At 33.8% G+C, this 23,854-nt stretch overlaps 2 protein-coding genes across 8 annotated transcripts in view; one reads left to right on the forward strand and one right to left on the reverse strand.

Moving 5' to 3' along the window:
* Positions 1–11,908, forward strand: part of LOC145285904 (pentatricopeptide repeat-containing protein 1, mitochondrial-like) — a 90,987-nt gene extending 79,079 nt beyond the window's left edge. For all 6 annotated transcript variants that reach the window (XM_080134380.1, XM_080134379.1, XM_080134382.1 and 3 more), the window contains 3 exons: positions 6,083–6,199; positions 8,516–8,698; positions 11,617–11,908. In XM_080134380.1, coding sequence (XP_079990506.1) covers positions 6,083–6,199; positions 8,516–8,698; positions 11,617–11,787 — 471 coding nt within the window. In that variant the 3' untranslated portion in view covers positions 11,788–11,908. The remainder of the gene's footprint in view (positions 1–6,082; positions 6,200–8,515; positions 8,699–11,616) is intronic.
* Positions 11,909–11,970: 62 nt separating this feature from the next.
* LOC145285906 (Golgi apparatus membrane protein TVP23 homolog A-like) overlaps positions 11,971–23,854 on the reverse strand; it is a 48,199-nt gene continuing 36,315 nt past the window's right edge. For both annotated transcript variants that reach the window (XM_080134383.1, XM_080134384.1), the window contains 5 exons: positions 23,486–23,640; positions 19,273–19,352; positions 17,496–17,621; positions 13,951–14,079; positions 11,971–12,486 (listed from right to left, as the gene is read on the reverse strand). In XM_080134383.1, coding sequence (XP_079990509.1) covers positions 12,418–12,486; positions 13,951–14,079; positions 17,496–17,621; positions 19,273–19,352; positions 23,486–23,640 — 559 coding nt within the window. In that variant the 3' untranslated portion in view covers positions 11,971–12,417. The remainder of the gene's footprint in view (positions 12,487–13,950; positions 14,080–17,495; positions 17,622–19,272; positions 19,353–23,485; positions 23,641–23,854) is intronic.

The raw sequence follows: 23,854 nt of genomic DNA on the forward strand, positions 1-23,854 counted from the left end.
CTGATCTTATCAGGATCTGTCGCCTCTGTCGAAAGTTTTTGCAACATATACATGCATACATACATACATACACTTAAACAGACAAGTGAGATTTATTTTATAGATGGATCAGCAAAATACGATAGAACTGATTTTTATTTTTGATTAAAATTCTAAGTGATATTTTTTCCAAACTTTTCGTGTAGATACCTATTTTGTCCTATAGATCAAAGAGTTTTCCTGTTAATTTATTTTTTTTTTTTTTTTTTTTTTTTTTTTTTTTTTTTACAAAGGCATCACCACATTATCAAGGCCCAGAGGCCACTCAAGGATAAGGGTTAAAGAGTGTACAGTAGAAGTTGGTCAATATAGTAATCATTAGTAATGAAAATTTGGTAAATTTAATAACTTATATGGAACGGCTCATCAAGAACTTATTTACTTTAGACTTGAACAAAACCATATTGTAGTCAGCCGGAAAGCAGGAAAACGGAAGACAATTCCACAGGCGTGCAGTTCTAAGAAAGAAGCTTTGTTCATGGAATCTACGTTTAGGTTTAGGCACAGATAAAGAGTGGGGGAAATTATTGATAGTGTTTACAGCTAGACGAGTGTTTCTTGTGAAAGTTTGGCGAGGGGGGACCATAGATTGAAGCTCAGTTGAACACTTTCCATGAAAATAACGATACATCAGAGACAAACTCGCAACATCTCTTCTGTGAGATAGAGGTTGCAAGGAGGAGAAAAGGACATCTCCTACGAGGCTACGAAGTCTATTTTGAACTCTATCAAGGCAGGACAAGTTCTTTCTAGCAGCTCCTGCCCAGATGTGGCAACAGTATTCCATCCTTGGACGTACCTGGCTCTTATATAGATAGAGAATAGCATCAGCAGTGAGATATCTACTGGATCGATAGAAAGATCCCACCATTTTTCCAGCGGCCTTGGCAACAGATTTGATATACGTGTTCCATTTAAGATCAGGAGTAATGGTCAAGCCCAGAAGCTTGTCAAAACTTGAGGCCTCCTGAAGACGAGAGCCATTCATTTCAATTGATGACAAATGTGGATTAGAATGTTGATGATGTAAAGAGAGAAGCTTGGTTTTAGATGCATTAAAAGTAACCAGCCACTCCTTTCCCCATTGTACTACGTGCTCAAGATCAGAGGAGAGAGAATTGGAGAGAACTTGCTCGTTTACTGTCTTAGATGTGGTACCATAAATGGTAGTGTCGTCAGCATAAATGTCTACAAATGATGTAAGGATATGATTTGGAAGATCATTAATGTAGATCAGGAAAAGAGTTGGGCCCAGGATGGATCCCTGAGGGACACCGGCATTAATATTGTGAGCTTCTGATTTTTGCCCCTCAACTACTACTCTTATGAATCTATCAGAAAGAAATGATTTAATAATTGAGAAGACTTTTCCAGCTATACCATAGCTAGCGATCTTATGAAGTAAACCTTTATGCCATACCCTATCAAAGGCTTTAGATATGTCAAGAGCAATTGCCCTAGAAAGATTGCCACCGTCGAGAGATTTGCTAATCCTATGCGATATAACTGTAAGGACATCTGCTGTAGATCTAGCAGAACGGAAACCATATTGAGTGTCACTAAGAAGGTTATTTTTGTTGAGATGTTTGATTACTTCTGTATTTAATACAGATTCTAGCAACTTACTCATGACGCACAGGAGACTTATTGGCCTGTACTGAGAGGGGGATGAGCGATCACCTGAATTCTTAAATACAGGGCATACTGATGAGATTTTCCAGGGAGATGGGAAACTATTCTCCTTAAGACAACGTTTAAACAGTTTTGTAAGTATGGGCGCTAGTTCAGGTTGAAGTTTTTTGAGTACTATAATTGGAATACCATCAGGGCCAGTTGCTTTACTAGAATCAAGGTTTTTGATTAGCTTGGCAACATCACGTACAGATATACGTATATCACATAGCGTGTTTTCTGATACAAGAGGAAATATTGGGGGTTGGCGGTCTTGGTCGCAAAGGGTAGAATTAGCTGCAAAGTTCTTGACAAAGAGTTTGGCTTTGTCTGATGCTGACGAGATTACCTCAGATCCATTGATAATAGTTGGGATGGAGCACACGCTTCTGTTCAGGATTCTGTTTGCTATTTGCCAAAACTGGTGGGAACCAAGCCGCTGCTCAGCTACTTTGGACTTAACAGATTGAGCATACAACTCTCTTGCGTTCCTTATTACTTTCTTACAATGGTTGCTGGCAGTCCTGAAAACGGCTTTAGTTTCCATACATCTATTACGTTTGAAGCAGTGGAAAAAGTGATTTCTGTGCGCAATGGCAGCAGCACATTCTGGAGAGAACCATGGCTGGCTGTTAGGTTTTTGCTGAAACTTTTTAGAGGGTATGAAATGGTCAATACCTACAATTAACCATTCAGTTAGGTCTAATACTATAGAGGACACATCCTTTTTAAACATGGAATGCAGAGGTAGATCAGATATAAATGTACGGAAGCTATCCCAGTCAGCCTTAGTGTATCGATATACTGTACGATGAAGAGGTACGTCTGGGGACTTATTACATTTCATTTTTATCTTAATTGATACAACAGAGTGGTCGGAAGATCCAAGAGGCGACAGAACAGAAACTGAACATAGTTCAGGGCAAGTTGTGAGAAAAAGGTCTAGTAGGCTCGCATACTGGCCGTCATTATCGGGCACACGGGTAGGTTCCTGAACAATCTGAGTGAGGTCATAGGCAATGGAGAAATCATGACAGAACCTCCCCTCATCATCGGTCTTGTTTGAGTGGGTCAACCATTCGACGTTGTGAACATTGAAGTCTCCACATACGTGAATGTTAGCTGAAGGATAAGTAGAAAGGACTTGGTCAATTTTCTCAGATATGCTTTGAAAGATAGTAACTCCGCTGTTGTGGGGGCGATAGAGAGTAAATATAAATGCAGTAGTGTGAGCTAAAGCAACCCGGAAGCACATATAAGGTAAGTTAGGATCTTCCCTGGAGATGTCCCTCCCACATGGAAAGCTATCTTTAATATAGGCACATATTCCATGCCCATGGCGATCTTGGGGGTCAGATTTAGAAGTTAAGTTAGAGTATCCTGTAATTGCAAACTCATCAAGGGAAATAGCCTGTCCAATGCCAGTTTCACTTAAAAATAAAAGGTCTGGTTTAGTCTCCTGTAATTGGGTTTCAACCTCTGGATGGTTAGAACGTAGACCCCTGATGTTGGAGAAGGAGACATGGTAGTAGGGGTCTACGTTGGAAGTTGGAGAACCGGGTTTAATCGTGTATTTTTTCTTGGAACTATGATTGTCACTCATGCCCAATATTATATAAGCACCTATTTTTCTTAAGTAATTGTGTTGAAAAATAAAAAAGTGCTCGTGCTATCCATTAAAAAAAATAATATTTATTGTCTATCTTTAGAAAGAAGTTTATTAATACTTCCAAAAAATATGTAATTAAAGGTTGCATATTTTTGCTAGTATATCACTATACCCCCCCCCCAAAAAAAAGGAGGAGGTAATCGCTGTGAGAATGATATCATGACCACAGAACAGATACTACACTACCTCCACTGCACACACAAAATTATAACATGCGGCTCTTTACAAACAGACTTTTCTTTCTCCAAGTTTACAACATGGTTGGTTGGTTGTTTTTGTTTTATGGCATATTAATCCTTTTCAGGTTATTTAATGCCGAATCCAGTGATTTTGAAGAAAAATTATTTAATAGAATATATTTGTTTTTCTTTTTCAAGTTGGTTTCTATTTAACCCATAGTTGGGACCTTAACAGGACTACCACTCCGGGTCAGAGTGGACCTGGGAGCAATGGCAATTAAAAGGTGGCTCCACACTCCCCAAAGCCTGCAAGCTGGGGGCTCACCATTGGATATAGTTTAAGGTCATATCCAGGATCTTACAACATGGGAAGAAAAAAACAAAAAAAATAACATACTGAGGATGGAGTTTGGCTCCGAAATATATTTAAATTACAAATTTCAAACAAGTAAAATATTTGTTTATTTTCCTAATATTACGTTGTGATTTGGCTTTCAAGCGCACTTGATGCATATTTTATTTTATTCAAATGAAATCAACGTTTCTATAATGGAACTCACACCCTTGACAAATTACAATATAATGACTTGAAAGATCTTATGATTAACAACTATATAACTACCCTCCTCCCCACCCTCAAAAGGAGAGGTGATGCCTGGGAGTATGGTTTCATCATAACAGAACATGCTATACTATCTCATCTTAAAAGCAGGTAATACCTGAAAGAATGGTCTCAAAACTTCAGAACAGATACCACACTACCCTCCTCCCCAAATAGGCCTTGGAGGATAGTCACATGACAATCGAACAGATACTACACTGCTCTCACCCTTGAATTGAGCATTGAAAAATAGTAAATTAGTCTGAAATAGTGTAGTAAACTAATTAAAGCATTAAAAAAAATAGTAGAATTAATGGACGTAATAGTATAGCTTCGGTTCCAGACAAATACCAAATCTCCATTATTAAAAGTATGTATTTATGTTCTTCCAAGCAGATATGAAATGCTTTCAATAAGTTTCCAGACTTTTTTTTCATATGGACATTTTTATCGATAGTACATACATGAAACTCTAGTCTCCTTCGAAGTAATCTCCTCCGGCTGCAATGCACTTGTAACATTCCAACAACTTTTGGAAGTCCTCTTGTGTAAGTGTGTCAATGACCCTCGTCACAGTCTATTTCATCTCAGTTGCCTCATAACGACAACCTCTTACGACTTCTTAGGGTAATAACCAAAAGTCACAGGGAGCAAGGTTTGAATCATAGGGAGGGTGAGAAATTGGCAAGATGGTTAAATAGTCTCTGACAAGGATGGAGTTATAGACTGGTGCATTGCTTCTCCGAAGGTACTAACATGCAGAAATTGAAATGTAATGTGAACAAACATCTTGCTTCTCAACTCCCTACTTGAAATGTCCCTGCAAGCATGATTCCTGGCTTACTGTAGCATTTATATCTCAGTTGCAATGTGCTTTGTTTGGGGGTGAATACAGGTAAAATTTAATAAATATTCTTTGAATGTCCTCATGATGAGGAGTTTATAGCGGAGCAAAATATGAATTCTTATGCTTGAATTCTTTACAACTACCCAAAAAAAAAAAAACAATAGAAAAGCTAACTATAGTCGAGGGCAACTCAAAGGCTTACATTTTATTAGCTGCTACACTGTGGTGCAGGTGAGGGTATCACTTCATTCCCAAAATTACTCCCCTCGCCCTTGACCCTCCTCTCTTATTCATGTTTAGCAAGGGGGCATAAAGTACTATTTTTAAGTCTTTGGTTTGACTTGATGAAGGATTGACCCTGGCCTCCAGGCTCATTATCAAATACTCTTACCATTATGACAAATGTGCCAGTCGACTTTAAGAGTCAGAAAATAATGTTTTGTTTTTTAATTTTTTTTTTTTTTTTTTTTTTTGCATTGATAGGTGTTGTAATAACAAATTGCTGGCATTTTTCATTGCGTATATTTTTTTTTATTTAGAGTTAAACAAAAACAAATTTCGCCAACTTTGGCGTCTCGTTCAATCCCCATGAATGATGTAAAACATGATTATTCTCTGTATTGTTTTGGTTATTCGGACAATTATTCTCATATTGGCACTACGTTTCGCTTCTTGGAACTAACGACCTTCGTCGGGTGTGAAATTTTTTTTTTTTTTTTTTTTTCAACAAAAGAAAAGGGGGTTTAACTCTGCATTGCAAGAATTCGGAACTTGGGTTTGAGGGTGTGTACATAAATTATTAAAAAAAAAAGAAGTTCAATCTTAAGGGGTCACTAGGCTACTTTTCAAGACTTTCCTGTGATTCAATTTTTAACTGAATCGTTATGCTAATTGTGAAGATTAATGAGAAAATTTTTTTTTCGAAACCGTGGATAGACATCCCACGCATTTTTTTTTTTTTTTAAATAACAAAAAAAAAAAACAATGCAAGAGAAACAACTCTAAGGAAAAAAGGTTTTTATTGTGAAATTAAAAATTAAAAATTGCACGATTTTGCTCCTCGCTTATTTTTTCAGGAGGTGCTGAAGTACATCGCTGATGATGGTCTGTTTCCCAACCTCCGGACTTTTGGTTGCTTAGCAATGGGCTGTACAACTTTACTTCGAGCTAAAGACCTTCTTCGTAATATTAATGTGAGTTTTTCCTTTTTGTTTTTTTTTGTTTTTTTGTGGGAATGGAGATAAAAGAAGTAAACACAAAAAAAATGATGAAACTTTGTTTTATTTTGCTTTTGTTTTTTACGATCATAAAATTTAAAGATTCCATTATTATTTATATTAATGTACGGACGAAAACTGGAAAAATAAAATAAAACTTATGGATGGAGTTATCAGTTGAAAATATTAATGTACCCCAAAAATTGAGTAGAATTGTAATAATAAAAAAAAAAAGATTTAATTAATATTCAGACTTCACAACAAGCATATTAAAGGGAGATAATCTATGGCGCGTTGTTTGAATTGGGAATTTGTGAATTCCGAGTAGTAAATTATTTTTTTTTTTAAATTCTACTTGATAATTTTCTCAATGTCTTATTCAATATATGTGTCTGTGGTAAAGAATAAGTGATCATACATGGCTGTCCATTTGAGCCATATTGGATAACTTTACATAATGTTTACATATTTAAAAGGTGTATTTCTCAATAGATTTTAACTCCAAAAGATTCCTCGTGTAATAATATTTAACAAAAAAAGATTTGTTTTCATGCAATAAACTCACACCGTGATTTAGTGACTAATGTCGACATGACACGTGCTGTCGAGAATTGAATATTTTAACATGCTGAAAGAAATAAATAGTAAGATGAACAACATTTAGGAATTTAGAATATAGACTTTTTGTCTCTCTCTCTCTCTCTCTATATATATATATATATATATATATATAGCGATGAAAAGAAATCAAATAAAGTGCTCAATCGCAAATGTGATAGCTGAAAATACAAATATTTATTTACCTTACCTGCCAACCTTTCCTTTTGTAAACAGAATCTCATAGCATTGTTTACTAAAAACTACCTTTACAACAGGGACTCTGAACAAAGATGCCGCCTGTTAACCAGTGTTTTTCTCTGTTTATTCTGTTTGTTTCTGCTCTTTCCACGGCTGCTGATGGTGTGTATTGCTTCCATATCAGCCATAGAATGCTGGTTCAATACAATGAAACCGCTGCTTTGTCTTTGGAATATATATATATAATTTTACGGCTTTTAATCACTTTAGATTTTTACTAGACGGCTGGTTCAATACAATGAAACCACTGGTTTGTCTTTGGATTATATATATATAATTTTATGGCTTTTAATCACTTTAGATTTTTACTAGACGGCTGGTTCAATACAATGAAACCACTGGTTTGTCTTTGGATTATATATATATATAATTTTATGGCTTTTAATCACTTTAGATTTTTACTAGACGGCTGGTTCAATACAATGAAACCACTGGTTTGTCTTTGGATTATATATATATAATTTTATGGCTTTTAATCACTTTAGATTTTTACTAGACGGCTGGTTCAATACAATGAAACCACTGGTTTGTCTTTGGAATATATATATATATATATATATATAATTTTATGGCTTTTAATATGTTGCTTTCAATCACTTTAGATTTTTACTTTTTTGAACTAATAGTCTTTTTTTTTTTTTTCTTTTAATGATTTTCTTTCCATATAAATTCTTTAATAATCTCTTAAATTTTTCTACCAATATTTTATCAGTCTCATGTTAATTCTTTTTGCTGGATTTCATGTCAGTAAACTTTTTCTTTTATTATTATTATTTTTTCACAATATTTTATATAGGAATAAACTATTGGAATACGATGACTGGTATCCTGATAGTTCCTATTTACTTGCCTCCCCATGAGGGCAGAGTTAGACACAAGGTCGGTTTTTAATGTGGATGGCATCATCCTAGCACATTTAAAATTCCTACTTGTGAGACATCGGCCTGGGTTATAGCTGGTTGGATGACTGCATCCCTTGTTAGAGATGAAGTGGGTTCATTCCACAGGCAGTTTGCTTGATCTGTGTTAATTAATAGACTTTCTTGTGTGCAAGGCGTTTGCTCAGTTGACAGAGTGCTTGTCTTGCATGCCTGAAGCTCTAGTTTTGAATCCCAAGTTCAGATATGTCAAACTGATGAGCCCAAATAAGGGCGAAACTCGAATCTTGGACTTCTGGTTTGTTGACAGTCATGGCTCTTGTGAGCTACGACATTGTTTGGCTGTGGAAATATATATGTATATATATATATATATTATGCACACACACATATACCTAACTTGACAATCCCTCTTAAGAAAGCCCGCATAAGACAGGCAAAACGTTGAGCCTCTAAGTTTCTCCACCTCCATTTAAAATTTCATACCTAACTTTATATATGTAGAAATACATAAAAATACATTTAAAGATTTTGTCATTTGTATTTTTCTTTCCAGGAAGCGGGTCTTGAGCCAAACATTGAGATCTTTGGCCTTCTTGCTTATAAAAGCTACTTGGATTTTGAATATAAGGAAGCCTTGCTGAACATGTTGAAGAAAAGGAATATTTACCCCAACCACGTCTTTTTAAGACATGTGGAATATAGTATACAATCTGCAAGAAAAAAGATCCTTAAAACGGTAAAAAAAAAAAAAAGAATTTCTTTCTTCCTTCGCAATAATTAACATGTTTCAATCTTCTTCATCTTCATACTATTTTCACAGTGTTTCAGTTGTTGCATTCTTGTTGAATTGTAGGTACGTATTGGGGACACATTTATACCGGAATGACATTTATATAAGAGAAGGAGATGCATTATTGATGATGGTGGAGGAGACGTAACACTTGAAAGTTTTTGCACAAAGTTCATCTACAGATGGTAGACAAAAACATATTTACCTTTCAGTTGTAATAACGACAAGTTTACACATAAATGATGATTCTTTATTCTTCATCCGGATGATTGATGAATCAGGAATTCAAGCTTTTACGATTACATAGTCTTACCTTTCTTCCATGCCTACAAGAGGACGTCAGCTAACTCTGAATGACTGTCTCTGACCAAGTTACTCTCTGTGACCTTTTCTTCTAACTCACTAGCTCAAACCCATCTCAATGTATTAGAAATTCCCTTCTTTATGACGTCAGAGGCACGGCCGACAATGTGATTTTCTCACGTTTCAAATTACACGTGCGCTTTGCACATGCATCTACACGCCTTCGGTAAACAAAGAAATTCCTAAATTGAATTGTATCATTTTTCACCTATTTTGTTAATCTTTATTTCTAAACTCCTATTGTCCATCCTTTTAACTGACATATTTAATATATCCAGTTATTTCTAAAAATTGAAAATCTATTTTCTTTTTAACACTTGCCTACTGGGTTTGATTCTATCCTTTTTTCCAAATATCATTTTCAAACTTATCTAGTTTGTTCGATTACTTACTGGGGTTTGTCCCCTTCCATATAACATTCTTCGGCCTTCGGAGAATTTTAACAGATTCTTCTTTGTATCAGGGTATTGCGAATGTCTCGGATTACAAAGTGGATAACATGAGGCAATGTCTCATGCCTGCTTTCCATGTGATCTGAATCTGGGGGCATATTTAAGCCACTGAGAGAGGTGCACCCTCAGTCTTCGTTAAGACATGCATCTAGGAGAAGAAAAACTGATGTAAAACCTGAGAGTTTTGCAGTCATTCCAAAAAGTGTGGTTGGTTCTGTACAAAGCCTTCACCATTATAAACAAATCACATTGGATTTCCGAATAACTTAGTTGTTGTGGCGGAGCTCATACGTCAACATTGACTAGAGAATCACGGAATTCAAATACGAAACAATATTTCTCTTATTGAAAAAGTTTAGGTCCCTGCGGTAATAAAGATTCAAGTATGAATATGCAGTTTGCGTAGTTAAACAAAAAGAAAGTTAGAAATTCAGTTTTGGAAACAAAGATAAATATTTGACAAGTGGAATTTACAACGGTAAACAATAACATTGGCATCATTTGCAAACGTCAAAGATGACTCAATTGGAGTTTTGGAGCAGCAATATAGGTTAACGGACCGATCAGGAGAAGTTGTAGAACAAAGGAAAGATTTTAGATATAGTAACAAAAATCGGAGAGTCAGAATCAGTCAGTCAGGAAGCAGAAATGATTGGCTGCTTCTATCATGTGATCTACAGAAGTTTTTGATTCAGTTGGCGATAGCATCGGTTCTTTTACACCTGCAAAGCCAAAAGGGGCGTTACTACTTCAAAATGTAATAAAAGTGAATTTAAATTAAAGCTGAAATTGTAATTATGTATGACTGTTTCTTGTTATTTAATGAACTGAACTTTAAATGTTTGCTGTTGAAATGTGTGCTTTTTTTAGTTATGCATACGTTTGGTGGACTGGAAATGGATATGTTTAATTTGTGTGTTAAACACTCACTTACCGATGATATGAAAAGATATACAACATTGATGGTAATACATCTCGTTGTATTGGAGAGACACAAAGGGCTAATTATGATTATTATAACAAGTTTAGAAAAAAAAATGTAATGATAGTTCACACTACATCTGTTTGACCCCCCCCCTTTTTTTTTTTTTTTTTAAAAAAACATTTTCACTTTGATCATCATATCTTCTGCTTTCTTCGGTTTCTTTTCTCTTTCAATTTGAAACCTTCGATTATATCTTTCATGGTAAAATGTGAAATCCCGGACCACTTTCATGACTGCTGGGACGTCTAGGTGCGTTATGGACTAGATGCAAGAGATAGTACACTGTATGTGGCCACATCGCCAGAGACAGCAAACACCTAAGGCATCAGTTATTGCAGTAACACAAAGTTTCCGATGGTTGATGAGATTGTTTCTTCTAGTTTGCAGCAGCACGTGTGTGTGTGTATATATACTGTGTGGCATCCGTCAGTCGAAACGACTATGGATCAGCGCCGTATTAAGATGTTGCCTGTTTGCATCCTTTTGTGTGACTGTAGAGACCAATTCTTGATTTGCATAGTCTGTCACAGCCTTGACATATGAAGGTTGTTATGCAATTTGCCGCTTCGTCCAGCTGTTCCGCCTGTACACTCGCTCTTCTCCTAGCTCTCTTTGCAGCATTTTCAACATGGAGGGTCCTCTCGCTGATGATAATCCCCTGGCGTATCATTTTCCTCCAGGCAGTTCTGTCAGCTGCAGAGGCTTCCCATGTATTCCTGTCCACCGAGAGAGCCTTCATGTCACGCTTGCAGACATCCCTGTAGCGAAGGTGGGGTCGCTATATATATATATATATATATATATAAATATAAAAAGCATAATCAACTAGAATAGGTCGATAGCATTTAGATACTTTCCTCAGATGCTTTTGTAAAGCAGGAATTCCCAGGTGTATTAATTGGGATTATTTCTGGTATCAATAATGCACCCTCAAATGAGTGCAGCCATTACAAAACATCTCCATATTTGATAACTGCTGATGTTTTATACATTTTTTTTTTTTTTTTTTTGAAAGTAAATCGTATAATTTATTTCTTCCTTTTTTTGAATTTGTATTCCCACAGGAACGCAATGAAAATGTTGGTGCCTATTTTAAAACCGAAAAATTTAAGAATTCGTTTGAAAAGTTTATGATAAATTATCCAAAATGGCTGAAGTCAATTGGATTTGATCAACCAGAACATCCATGGAAGGACTTCCGACAAACAAAAGAAGAAGGGGAAGAAGAGAGCTGAAAAGATAAAATTTATAGATGATGCTTGTATATATAATCCTCATCCAAGCAAACACGATATGTATATTAATACAAATAAGAAATTTGGAATTTTATAAACATGAATTATTTTGAGTTTGAGAGATAATATTCTGTTTTTTTTTTTTTGTATAAAAACAAAACAAATACATGCAAAATTAGTAAATAAACTATATTCCCAATTAAAATTTATTCAACAAATTCTTGGTTCTTGCATCAATAATGTGATGACATGGACCAAAAATAACAAAATTCGAAATAGAATTTAATTTAAATTAAAAAAAAAGGCAAAAATTTAATTCCAATATTTTTTTTTTTAAATTTGAAAAAGTAATTACAGCCATGTGTATTTATTTTAATAATGTCTGTACCTGTATATAATAATAATAATAAAAAAAAACAGGTTCATTTAATAGTCTTTTCTGTGTATCATATATATATATATATATATATATAACTCCATGGAAAGTGCAAGGTTTGCAAGATGTGGAAATCTTCTGTACAAGAAATGAATATATACAAGCTTCAAACCATGAATAGACGAGATCCTCGATGAAATGTTTGCTTTTTAGATGAAAATGCTGATTAATCGCAAAACAAATTGGAATTTTTCTTAATTAGAAAACTTTGGTGGATCATTTATATTTTCTGGTACTTTCTCAGGAACAACTCCAATCTTTAACTGCAAAACAAAAAAAATATATATATAAATATATAAACTAGCATCATTATCATATTTGATTTAACATCTATTTTACATGCTGGCATGAGAAAATAACTTCCAAATTAATCTACCTCTGGCCAAGTCTACATTTTTGGCACTATTTGTTAGTGACACTGGTCGTTGTTGTATTGTTGTTCCCTCCCACCATAGCTGGGGTGTGATTTAGTTGCATGGAGCTATACACATAAATAAGCAACTACGATGCAATTTCATGATTCCCTTGCTCTTGATCGCTGGAAGCCATGAGATGAGCACATATTTTTGCCTCTCTGTAAAAGGATGGGGGGTCCCTCCCCCCTATCCTTTAGCACTAGTTAGGAATAGCTAAGTAGTTAGCTTAATGGTTGATAATTCAAGATTGTTAATTTTTAAATTGTAAAATATTGTAATGTGAAGAATAAACTAGTTTTAAGACTCGTATATTTATGTTACATATCTCATACGATATAGTAGCACACTGATTGTTAGTAATGGCAGAAATTCCCATAACTTTTTATTCAATCCACTCCTAATTATTTCTATCACACCAACACCATCCCTTAATTAATTGAAAGGGATTTTTCCTTGGTATACACTGGCATGACTTCCACTAAACAGAAAGAGGAAATCAAAATGACATAGTATGACCATCTCAATTGCTAAGATTAATAAATATCTGCAACATCTAATAAGAGATTATATCAATGTTAGTGGGGGTGGGGGCTTTGCCTGTCATAAAATACGCTTAAGTATGATATTTTGATTTGTCCATATTTCATATATATTATTATAGAGTCGTGATTTAAAAAAATATATATTTGGGTGCCATCAGCTAGAATCAAAACCGAAAGCTAGCATTCAAAGCTGGTGACGTTACCAATTGTATCAAGTGACATGCATATGAACTGATTAAAAATTAAACTAAAATTAATGTACAAAATGTATTTTTTTTTTTTTTTCAATTTTGACCCATTTTTGACCTCCTAAAAGCTATTTTAACCAGCTAAAGACCCATAAAAAATCCAATCATTGGAGGCCTCTGGCGCCATTCTGTGACTTTTAGTTTCAGAAAATATGGAGACAGAAATAGTGAATTTTATAAATTAGATTACATACTTTTTTCTTAAATGTGTCTGATAGTTGGGGTTAAGTCAGCCACAGAGCAAAGGAATAAAATTTTTATTTACTGATTGGAATAATTGACTCATTTTTGACCCCTTAAAAACAATTTTAACCAGCTACACAAAAGAATGGCCCATAAAAAATCCAATCATTTGAGACCCCTAGTGCTGCTCTGCGACCTTTAAGTTTCGGAAGAGATAGTTTGAAAATATGGAGACAAATAGTGAATTTTATAAATTAGATTACATATTTTTTCTTAAATGTTTCTGGTAGTTGGGGTTAAGTCAGCCACCAAAGCAAAGGAATAAAATTTTTATTTACCGATTGGAATAATTGCTGTCCTAAGAAATTAGAGGCCACACTGCCGATTGTCCTTTTTGACCCTAATTTGCAACGGATATAGCCATACACATTGGCTCCATTCATTATAATTCCTACGATAACAACCATCTGGAATTACAAATAGAAAAGGAAAAAAGAGAATATTTGGATTTCAAGTAAAACAGATATGTAAGTAGTCCGTAGGTGCAGTTAAATTGTATCAGATTTTTTTTTTTATTATTATTATTATTAAACTACAATATGTTATAAACGATCATTACAATAAAATTTTTGGTTATAGTCAGTTAACATACTTCCTAATTTCCAGTATGTCTGCTACTGGAAGCAATGACAATCAGGCAGGAAATACAAATCAGTTCCTTCACTTTTATTTTTCTTCATTGTAAAGTGATTTATTGAAATAAAAAATATAATAAAAATACATTATTGAAAAATATCCAATAATTAATTATAATAATCTTACAATTATTTATTTATAAACATAAGATTTTAATAGTTACAGATAGACAAATGACAATGCTTTTTCATATGAAGCGTAGGATGAATGTCCTGTTTTAAAATTGTAATATATTAAGTAAAGGAACATAATTCAGCAGGGAGTTATAGTCAGCTAGCGTACTTCCTAACTTCTGGCATAGCTGCTACCAGAAGTGGTGACAAGGCAAATCAGTTCCATTACTTTTATTGTTCTTCAGTTTTTCTGTTGTGAAGCGATTTATTGAAATAAAATATAAGAAAAGGACATTATTGAAAAATATACAATAAAGATAAATAAAATTATACAGATAAAAATAACACAATTAGTCTTTATTTGCACTTAATAACAAAATTGAAAAAATAAAATTTTTTACGAAATATGTTTATGAAATTTAAAAAAAAATATATATTTTTTTAATTTATATAACAAATATATGCTTATGAAAATATAAAAATAAAATTATTGTAACCATAAAATATCCATCAACACATCTTTTGCCCTTTCTGCATTGAATATTCATTCTCCTTTGATCAGGACATTCTCAGCAGATTTGTTTGTTGGCTTTCCAACCATCGCATTGTACTAAATATGTTTGAAGTTTTGTCAAGTTTTTCATTCCTATTTTGGTGATACACAGTTCCGTGGCTGGCATTGCTTCCTAAACTAAAAAGTTTATTACTTTAAAAGATTTTTTAAACGTGTTTTCAATAATTCTTTTTTTTCTTAGAAAAAAGAGTTTTCAATAATTCTTTACAAAAATAAAACTAATTTCAATAATTTTAAACGTGTTTTCAATTATTCTTAAAAAAAAAATAAAATAAAAAATAAAAATAATTTTAATAATTCTTGATTAAAATAAATCTGAAAAAACTTCAATGATTATTAAATAAAGAATGATTGTAAAAATGTAATAAAAAAAAACAAAAAAAACGAGTACATGCACAGAGGAGATATAGGCATGAGAGAAAGAAAGCAAAGGAGCTGATTTGCCTTGTCACTGCTTCCGGTAGCAACCATGCTGGAAGTTAGGAAGTAAGTTAGCTGACAATAATCAAATTTTTCACTTTACTTTCCACTTTCATCATTTTACAGTTGTAAAAAAAACAAAAAACTGATAAACTACTTATAAAATGATCCATTGTTAAAAATGTCAAGAATTCATTAATTCTGTTCCTATTTGCAATGCCTCCCCACACCAGGGTTGTTTTTTAATGTGGAGAAAAGGAACAAAAATAAGAATTGTCTCAGTCGTGAAGGATTTTCATCCACTAACAGAGAACAAGAAATTGAAGTGTAGCATCTGAAGAACAGATACTACACTTTTATCTTGACCCAAAGGCCAGGCATTTTCATTAATTTTTAAAAAAAGATAATTTTATTAAAAAAATAAAAAATAAATAAAACTAATTTATGTTTCAAGATGATTTTCTTATTAAAACATTGGTGTTTGTCCAGAATTTCTCCTATATTAAAAATAAAAAATATATGATGTACATATCCATGATAAAAAGAAAATATCGTACACCAAAAATCACGTAAATTGATCAAGTAGTTTTATTTTTAAATAAGAAAATCAAATGTTTCATCCATAGTGATGATATCGTGACGCCATCTCAAAAACAAGGTAAATAACTCCACATAATTCAAACTTGTAAAATTTTAGTAAACCAGTTTTAACATGGTTGGTTGTTTTTGTTTTACGGCATATCAACCCTTTTCGGGTTATTTAATGCCGAATCCAAAGATTTTGAAGAAAAAATTTTTAATAGAATATATTTGTTGTTTTCAAGTCGGTTTCTATTTAATCCATAGTTGGGACCCTAACAGGTACTACCACTCCGGGTCAGAGTGAACCTGGGAGCAATGGCAATTAGAGGGGGCTTCACACTCCCCAAAGCCCGCAAGCTGGGGCCTCGCCACTGGATATAGTATAAGGTCATATCCAGGACCGTTTTAACATGGAGACATTGGAAGAATTCAAACTAGCATGCGGGGTCTCCCTCCACGAGTGAAAAATTTACTTTCGCCATGACTAATGTTTATGCAAAATGAGGTACAAAATTGGAGCAACTGTTTAATAAAAGTTAGGGTACTTGTACAGTTTAATCAAGACATTTAAAAAAATGAAAATATTGAAAGTTTAACTTGTATGTATCCGTTAAGGAATGAAGTTCTCCGAAAAAAAAAAAAAAAAATTCACTTAATTTCATCAAGTATTTTTTTTTTTTTTACAGCGAAAAAACAATTTGTTATGATACCAAGCAAAAGTTTCAATTTTTAGGAAGAAAAGATGAGGTAATATCGATTCATTATATTCTTGTCCAAGCTTTAATATTCTAAAAGGTCAACATATTACGTTGAATTACGATTAAACTGGATGGAGACTGAATTTTCTATAGAGAGACTTCGGTTTATTTATTAATAATAATTAAAAAAAAAAAAATGTTTCACACTACTTTGCACTTAACAAGGACCTAAAAACTTTGGATAACATCTCTACTCCCCTGCCTTTAAGAACTTTCTCCTGCTGTAAATTTTCCTTATTGTCGTATTTTCATTTTATTTCATTTTTTCACTTGGCTCTTTGTATTTTTTTTAACAATTTTTAGGAAGAAAAGCTAGTATTAAAGATGGAGGGAGTGGGCACTTTAAATTGAGTTATCTCCCTGTGGCCTGTTAAAAAAAATTCAAAGATGTCTATCTTCAACGTGCTGTCATAAAAACATGTTTTTTTCCGCTGTAAAAAAAAAAAAAAAAAAAAAAAAAAAAAAAAAGAAGCTACTCGGTCAAATTAAGTGAATTTTTTTTCCCGAAGATCTTCAGTCCAAAACGGATACGTACAATATAACCTTTTTGCAATATTTTCAGTTTTATTGTCTTGATTAAACTGTACAAGCAGCAAAGGTAGCAATTGCATATGTTCAATGGCAAATTCAAAAAAAGAAACATTTTTTTTTTTTGTAATGGAAAATGAAAATCAAACTGATTCGATTAATAAGATATTAATTGAAAGAAGAAGATAAAAAAAAAAGTATCAGTTACTCACAAACCACTCAAAGTTAAGCGTAAATATTGTTCCAAAGAACAAAATAATCCAGATACACTGACAGATAATTAACGACAACCAAAATATTTTTGACTCAACAGCTGTAATTTTATTCTTTGCAGAACCCTGAGGAAAAAAGAAAAAAAAAAAAAAAGATGCATCATTTCTTGAAACTAAAATATTAAAAACTTTTAAAACATCTTTCAGAAATTCAGAATGTTATTTTCTTAATTCTTTTTTTTTTTTACCCTAAACAAGGCGTATTGCATCTTGAACGTGACATGCTACGAATTGGGATCGTGTCAATAGGGGACTATGTGGGGAATCAAACCGTGAAATGCCAGTCTATTTCACATTTAAACTTCTGCAGGTCAGTACAATCAAGGAAGCAAGAAACAGGGAAGGAATTCCCAAGTCTAGCAGTCCGTGGGAAGAAAATATTAGAATAGAAGGCTTTCCAGCATCTAAGGACTTCAACAGTGAAGGGGTGGGATTTTGCTGCTTGTCGAGTTAGTCGAGAATACATACGTCGAGAGAGTACAAGTGCTACGGGCTCATCAGAGAACATTCCGATAAAGTACAGGGATGCAACATCACAGCGATGGGACAAGGATTTGAGCTTGTCCAATCGTGTAGGACCCTTTTTGGGGCCCTGTCTAAGAGTGAGAAACTAGTGGCCGACGCATCAGCTCAGATGTAGCAACGATGCTTCATGCATGCACGAATTGTGGCTTTATAGAGATGTGTGAATAATTTTCTTTGCAGCAGCCTTGGCAATATAGTCAATGTATTTATTCTAATTCATGTTTCTTATGAATGTTAAGCTGAGGGGTTTGAAGGATGAGCTCTCAGGTAGAGTGCTATTAGTCATGGCAGTTGGTTTTTATAGGTGGTTGTCTTTACATTCCGATACGTCACCAGAAATATTTGATAAAACGAGACAACAGAATCAGGAGAAATTAAATCTCTTTACTTTGCATCAGCATCACAGTCAACATCATCATCATCACATTCAGCATCTGGTTGGCATGTGCCGGATGCCGTTTAGAAATTGACTTCCAAACTAACCTATCTCTGACTGGGTCTTTATTTAGCTTGCTTCCTCAAAAATCCATCTTTATCACTTTCTCTCAGATTTTTCTCAACCTTTCTCTACCAACTGACCCTGTTATTCCAACTGTTTTACATCTACTAACCCAAGAACTGGCATTCCTTCTTTCAATGTGACCAAACCAACAAAATCTCCTGTTTGGAACACATCTCTCTATACTGGCTAGAGTTAATCTTCCTCTGAGTGCATTAGATTTAAGCCAATCTTTAAGACTCACATTACACACTCATTGTATCATTCTGTCATTTCATTTCTTTCCATGCAACACATGTCCTCAACCCTTACCAGCCACATTTGATTTCCATCACATTGTGTACACACACCTGATAGTCTCTTCCACTATTGACCAAGAGATGAGTCTATCAGCATATGTATGCAGTGTGATGATTTGTGGAAGTAAATTGTGGTCGTTAAGACTTGAGAACATGCGTTGCATGAAGAGAAATATGAGAATAATGAAATGATGATGGTGTAATGTGAGTTTTAAAAACATTTAGATCTGATGACCTCAGAGGAGGATTACATTTAGACAGTATAGGGAGATGTGTGTAGGACAGGAGAATAAATACAATTCATCAATCCTCATCTAAAAAACTCAGAACATGCAAGCTCAATATTTTACCAACTAATCGAACGGGTAAGTGGGTTGACTGAAAGAAAATATACCTTCCGGGATTCAAACACCCAATGGCTTTGACCTTCATCGTCTACATAATTCCACCAACGCAAACCAACCAATAATCGACCTGTTTGAAAAAGAAGAGAAAAAACAACAAAAAAGATAAATTTATATTTCCCGTCACATCTAAGCATCTTATATAATACAATCTCCGTAATCCAGTTATCTTGAATCTAGTTTGTTTGGTGTTTGAATATCGAGGTATTAAGCATGCAATATATTTAAAAAAATAACAAAAAAAAACTAGACCTCAAGAATTAAAAAAAAAAGAAAAAAAAAAAAAAGAAACGGTATTTATTGTACATAAAGACAAAGAAACAAAAATATTTGCAAAATGATCAAAGGGAGATAAGCAAGTTCTTATTTTAGTCTTGTTTACGTTGAGAAGAAAAACCGAGTTATTAAGAATTAATAACAATATTCTTTGATCAGAGAGAAGTTAAGAAAATCTTTATAATTACCAAATGTCCAGTTTTTCTTTGAGGTTGCTTCTCATTGATTCTTTACATAAGATTCCTTTCGACCAAATTTATATCCCAGGAAATATTGGCCAGAGCTAATCTAGTCAGCATCTGACAACCTAGAGCAGCATAACGATTTAATCGTCTTCTTTTATTGACTAACTGAAGAGTTGATGCTATCAGCGGTTTTTATAGTTTTAGTGAATGGAAAGTTCTAGAAATACTCAAAGTGGAACGCCACAACTTAGAACATACCAGAAGCTTTCAAAAAAGACCATTATATTCTATACTTAGAACTCTCTAGAAACTGTTAAAAAAAGAACATTTTTATATTCTAATTTCGTACTTGTACAGTTTAATCAAGACATTAAAAAATGAAAATATCGAAAAAAAGGTTATATTGTACGTATCTGTTTAGGACTGAAGATCTCAAAAAAAGATTTCATTTAATTTGATCGAATAGTTTTTTTTTCACAGCGGAAAAACACGTTCTTATGAGAGCGCGTTAAAGTCAGCTATTGTGAAATTTGCTGAACATGCCACGGGGAGATAACTCCATGTAAAGTGCCGACACTCCCTTCCCATCTTTAATTCTAGCTTTTCTTCCTAAAAATCAAACCTTTTGCTCGGTATCATAACAAATTGTTTTTTTTCGCTGTAAAAAAAAAAAAAAAAACAAACAAAAAAAACTACTTGATGAAATTAAGCGAAATCTTTTTCGGAGAACTTCGTTCCATAACAGATACATACAATTTAAACTTTTTTTGATATTTTCATTTTTTAATGCCTTGACTAAACTGTACAAGTACCTCTAATTTTAATATGTTTTAATCATAATAATTATACATTTTCAATATTATTATAAGAAATTGTAATATCTTAACACTTTTATGAAGAAAATGTCCTCTTATGACAAGTACCTATTTACTTGCCTCCCCACGAGGGCAAAGTAAGGCATAAGGTGGAAGATATCCATCTCCCCCCCCAAAAGGGGAAAATGATGGAAAAAAAATAAAAATTGCCACAGTGAAAACCGTTCCTTGTCTGACTGAGGACAAAACAGACACAACACTTTAAAATATTTAGTTGCAAAAATGTAAAATACAATTTAAGCACAAAGCATTAAAATGTGGGAAGTGCAAGAATCCGTGACCATTTTTATGTTTATTCTACTCTTAGCTAGATTTCATAGCAATCATTACAATACCACATTTACTTTTGGGCTGCTCTACTTAAAATATTCCCAATTATTATAATTTCATGTTATTTATTATATATATATATATATATATATATATATATATATACTAGCATTTTAGCCGGCGTTGCCCAGATGTTTGGAGGTGTATGTTGAGCAGAAAAAAAAAAAGAAAAAAAAAGTGGTCAATTTTTTTAACTTTGACCCCTATTATGACCCCTTAACAGTTATTGTTTTGGACTCAAATCAAGTTATTAAGTTAGATCCATGTCCAAAGAACCTATATCTAAAATTTCAGGTGTTTAGACCCAAAATTGACGGAGGAGTTTGGTAGAATTCTCAAAGGTCAAATCGTTGAACTTTGACCCTTTAACAGCCAAACTTCTGGTCGAAAACGGATTACAAAGATTTTCCCAAATCTCAGTACCCTGTATATCAAATTCCGAGTCTATAGACTTAAAATTGAGAGAGTTATTGCATAGGGAAATGTACACAGACAGACAGACAGATTCCCACATATATATATATATATTTGTTGGAATGATTAATTGGAGTCAGAAAAAAAAAAAAAAAATTTTACTTTAAAAAAAAAAAAAAATGGAACTTTTGGGTGTATTGGAATCGGAAAAATTTGTGCTTATTTACTGATGCCAAAAAACGATTCTTTTAATTGTTTTTTTTTATTGTATTTTGTTTAAAGCAAAATCTTCCACTGCTGGTTAGTAATGATAAAATAATATTTATTGATTTTAAACTACCGGTAGAACTAAAATCTATTGTATGATAACCATTAGGCCAGCTTGCCATGTTCTTTAAAAAGTGTTTTCAAACCTACTCATTCTTAACATACGGAAGCTGTCATGTGAACGATTTGCGCATGCACATTAAAAAAAAAAAAAAGACAAAAGGTGACCAAAGAAAATGTAGGTTTAGTGAATAACAAAAAGATTTATCAGTAGATAATGGATAAGAAGCTGTTCACCAAGATAGACAAAAGAAAGGCAAAGGTAGGGTTTTAATTCGGGTGTGATGAATGATTATAACGAAGATATCGAACAATGGACGTTAGATATTTTTAGATTTGGGGAGTGACTATGAGTCGTCGACAATAGAAACGATTGATGGAAAACAAAGCTGGACTTCATGACAGTCAAAGAGATTTTTTTTACAACAATTGAGTGTTGAGTTGGACCTAATAAGTGTTAGAGTTTGGACGCAGAAGAAAGAAGACCGTGGCTTAAGCCATGTCAGGAAAGCTTTGGGAAATCAAGATGAACTGACGTCAACTAACATGACCTCAACAGAACATCATACATGTGGACTAGCATGTCGAGAGCTGATGAGTGGACGCACACCCACCCACTCAGAGTCCAGTCTAAGAGATATATGTGTAATGTATCAGAGTCTCTGTTTTCTTTGCTTTTCTTGCATTATTTTAACACTTGTCAGCCTATGTGCTCCTCTTGACAGTCGCCGATGTGTAAAAGACGATGATACAGGCATAAAACGATAAGATGAACAAAAAAATCCACGAAACAATTGTGTACACACACCTGATAGTCTCTTCCATTATTGACCAAGAGATGAGTCTATCAGCATATGTATGCAGTGTGATGATTTGTGGAAGTAAGTTGTGGTCGTTAAGACTTGAGACCATGCGTTGCATGAAGAGAAATATGAGAATAATGAAATAATGATGGCACAATGTGAGTTTCAAAAACATTTAGATCTGCTGACCTCAGAGGAGAATTACATTTAGACAGTATAGGGAGATGTGTGTAGGACAGGAGAATAAATACATTTTATCAATCAATGTTGGGGTTGGCGACATGTTGGTGGGGCCCACATGGTGCTCCAACTCTTTTTTTTCACTCCAAATAAGGCATTTTACCACTTTTTTTTTTTTTACATAGGCATCACCACATTATCAAGGCCAAGAGGCCACTCAAGGATAAGGGTTAAAGAGTGTACAGTAGAAATTGGACAATATAGTAATAATTAGTAATGAAAATTTGGTAAATTTGATAACTTATATGAAACGACTCATCAAGAACTTATTTACGTTAGACTTGAAGACAACCATATTGTAGTCAGCCGGAAAGCAGGAAAACGGAAGACAATTCCACAGGCGTGCAGTTCACTTGGACATAAGGGCTACTATTTGAGACCAGATCTAATGGGGGGGTTGTGGAAGTTGAGCAGAGAACTGTCTGGTCATATAATATTTTAATTTCTGTAGGTTAGTACAGTCAGGGAAGCAAGAAACAGAAAGGGAATTCCAATGTCTAGCAGTTCAAAGTAAGAAGCTATTAAGAATAAAAGTCTTTCTGGCATTTAAGGACCGCAACAATGAAGGGGTTTTGCTGTTAGTCGAGTTAGTGATGCTTACATAAAACATTGTCACTTATTTCGCCAGGTGCATTTTCACATATCGCAAAAGTCACCAAGTGGAAGATAAACATTTGCACGTGACTACAAAGATAATTTTTTGTTTAGATAAGAAAATCATTTTAGTATGGATGGAAGATCGAAAGGACTTACCCGTGACATTTTTGACAGCCCAAAAGTCCATGGATAGAAAGATGACTATGAGTACAAAACTGGCGATAAAACTAGTGCTGAACCATCCACAAAATAGATAAGCAACAACCGATGCACAGCGGAACACCAAATGGAAAAACACGGCAAATGGATGCCTGCAAATTAGAAGCAAAGAAAACAAACGTTGATATTAAAAATGAACGCAGGTCAAATGCGTGAGAAAAATGATGAAAGCGTAATCTTTTATTGTTAAAATATCAAAGTTTTCAGATAGGAATATATAGTTCTCTCCCGTTGTAAGAACTGTGACACCAGGTTTGGAAAGTGGGATTGAGGAGTCAGCACTCCTGAGGAGGGGCACTCTAATCT

Source organism: Euprymna scolopes, chromosome 10 (assembly GCF_053919585.1).
Source record: "Euprymna scolopes isolate OS-2025 chromosome 10, ASM5391958v1, whole genome shotgun sequence".
Classification (NCBI taxonomy): domain Eukaryota; kingdom Metazoa; phylum Mollusca; class Cephalopoda; order Sepiida; family Sepiolidae; genus Euprymna; species Euprymna scolopes.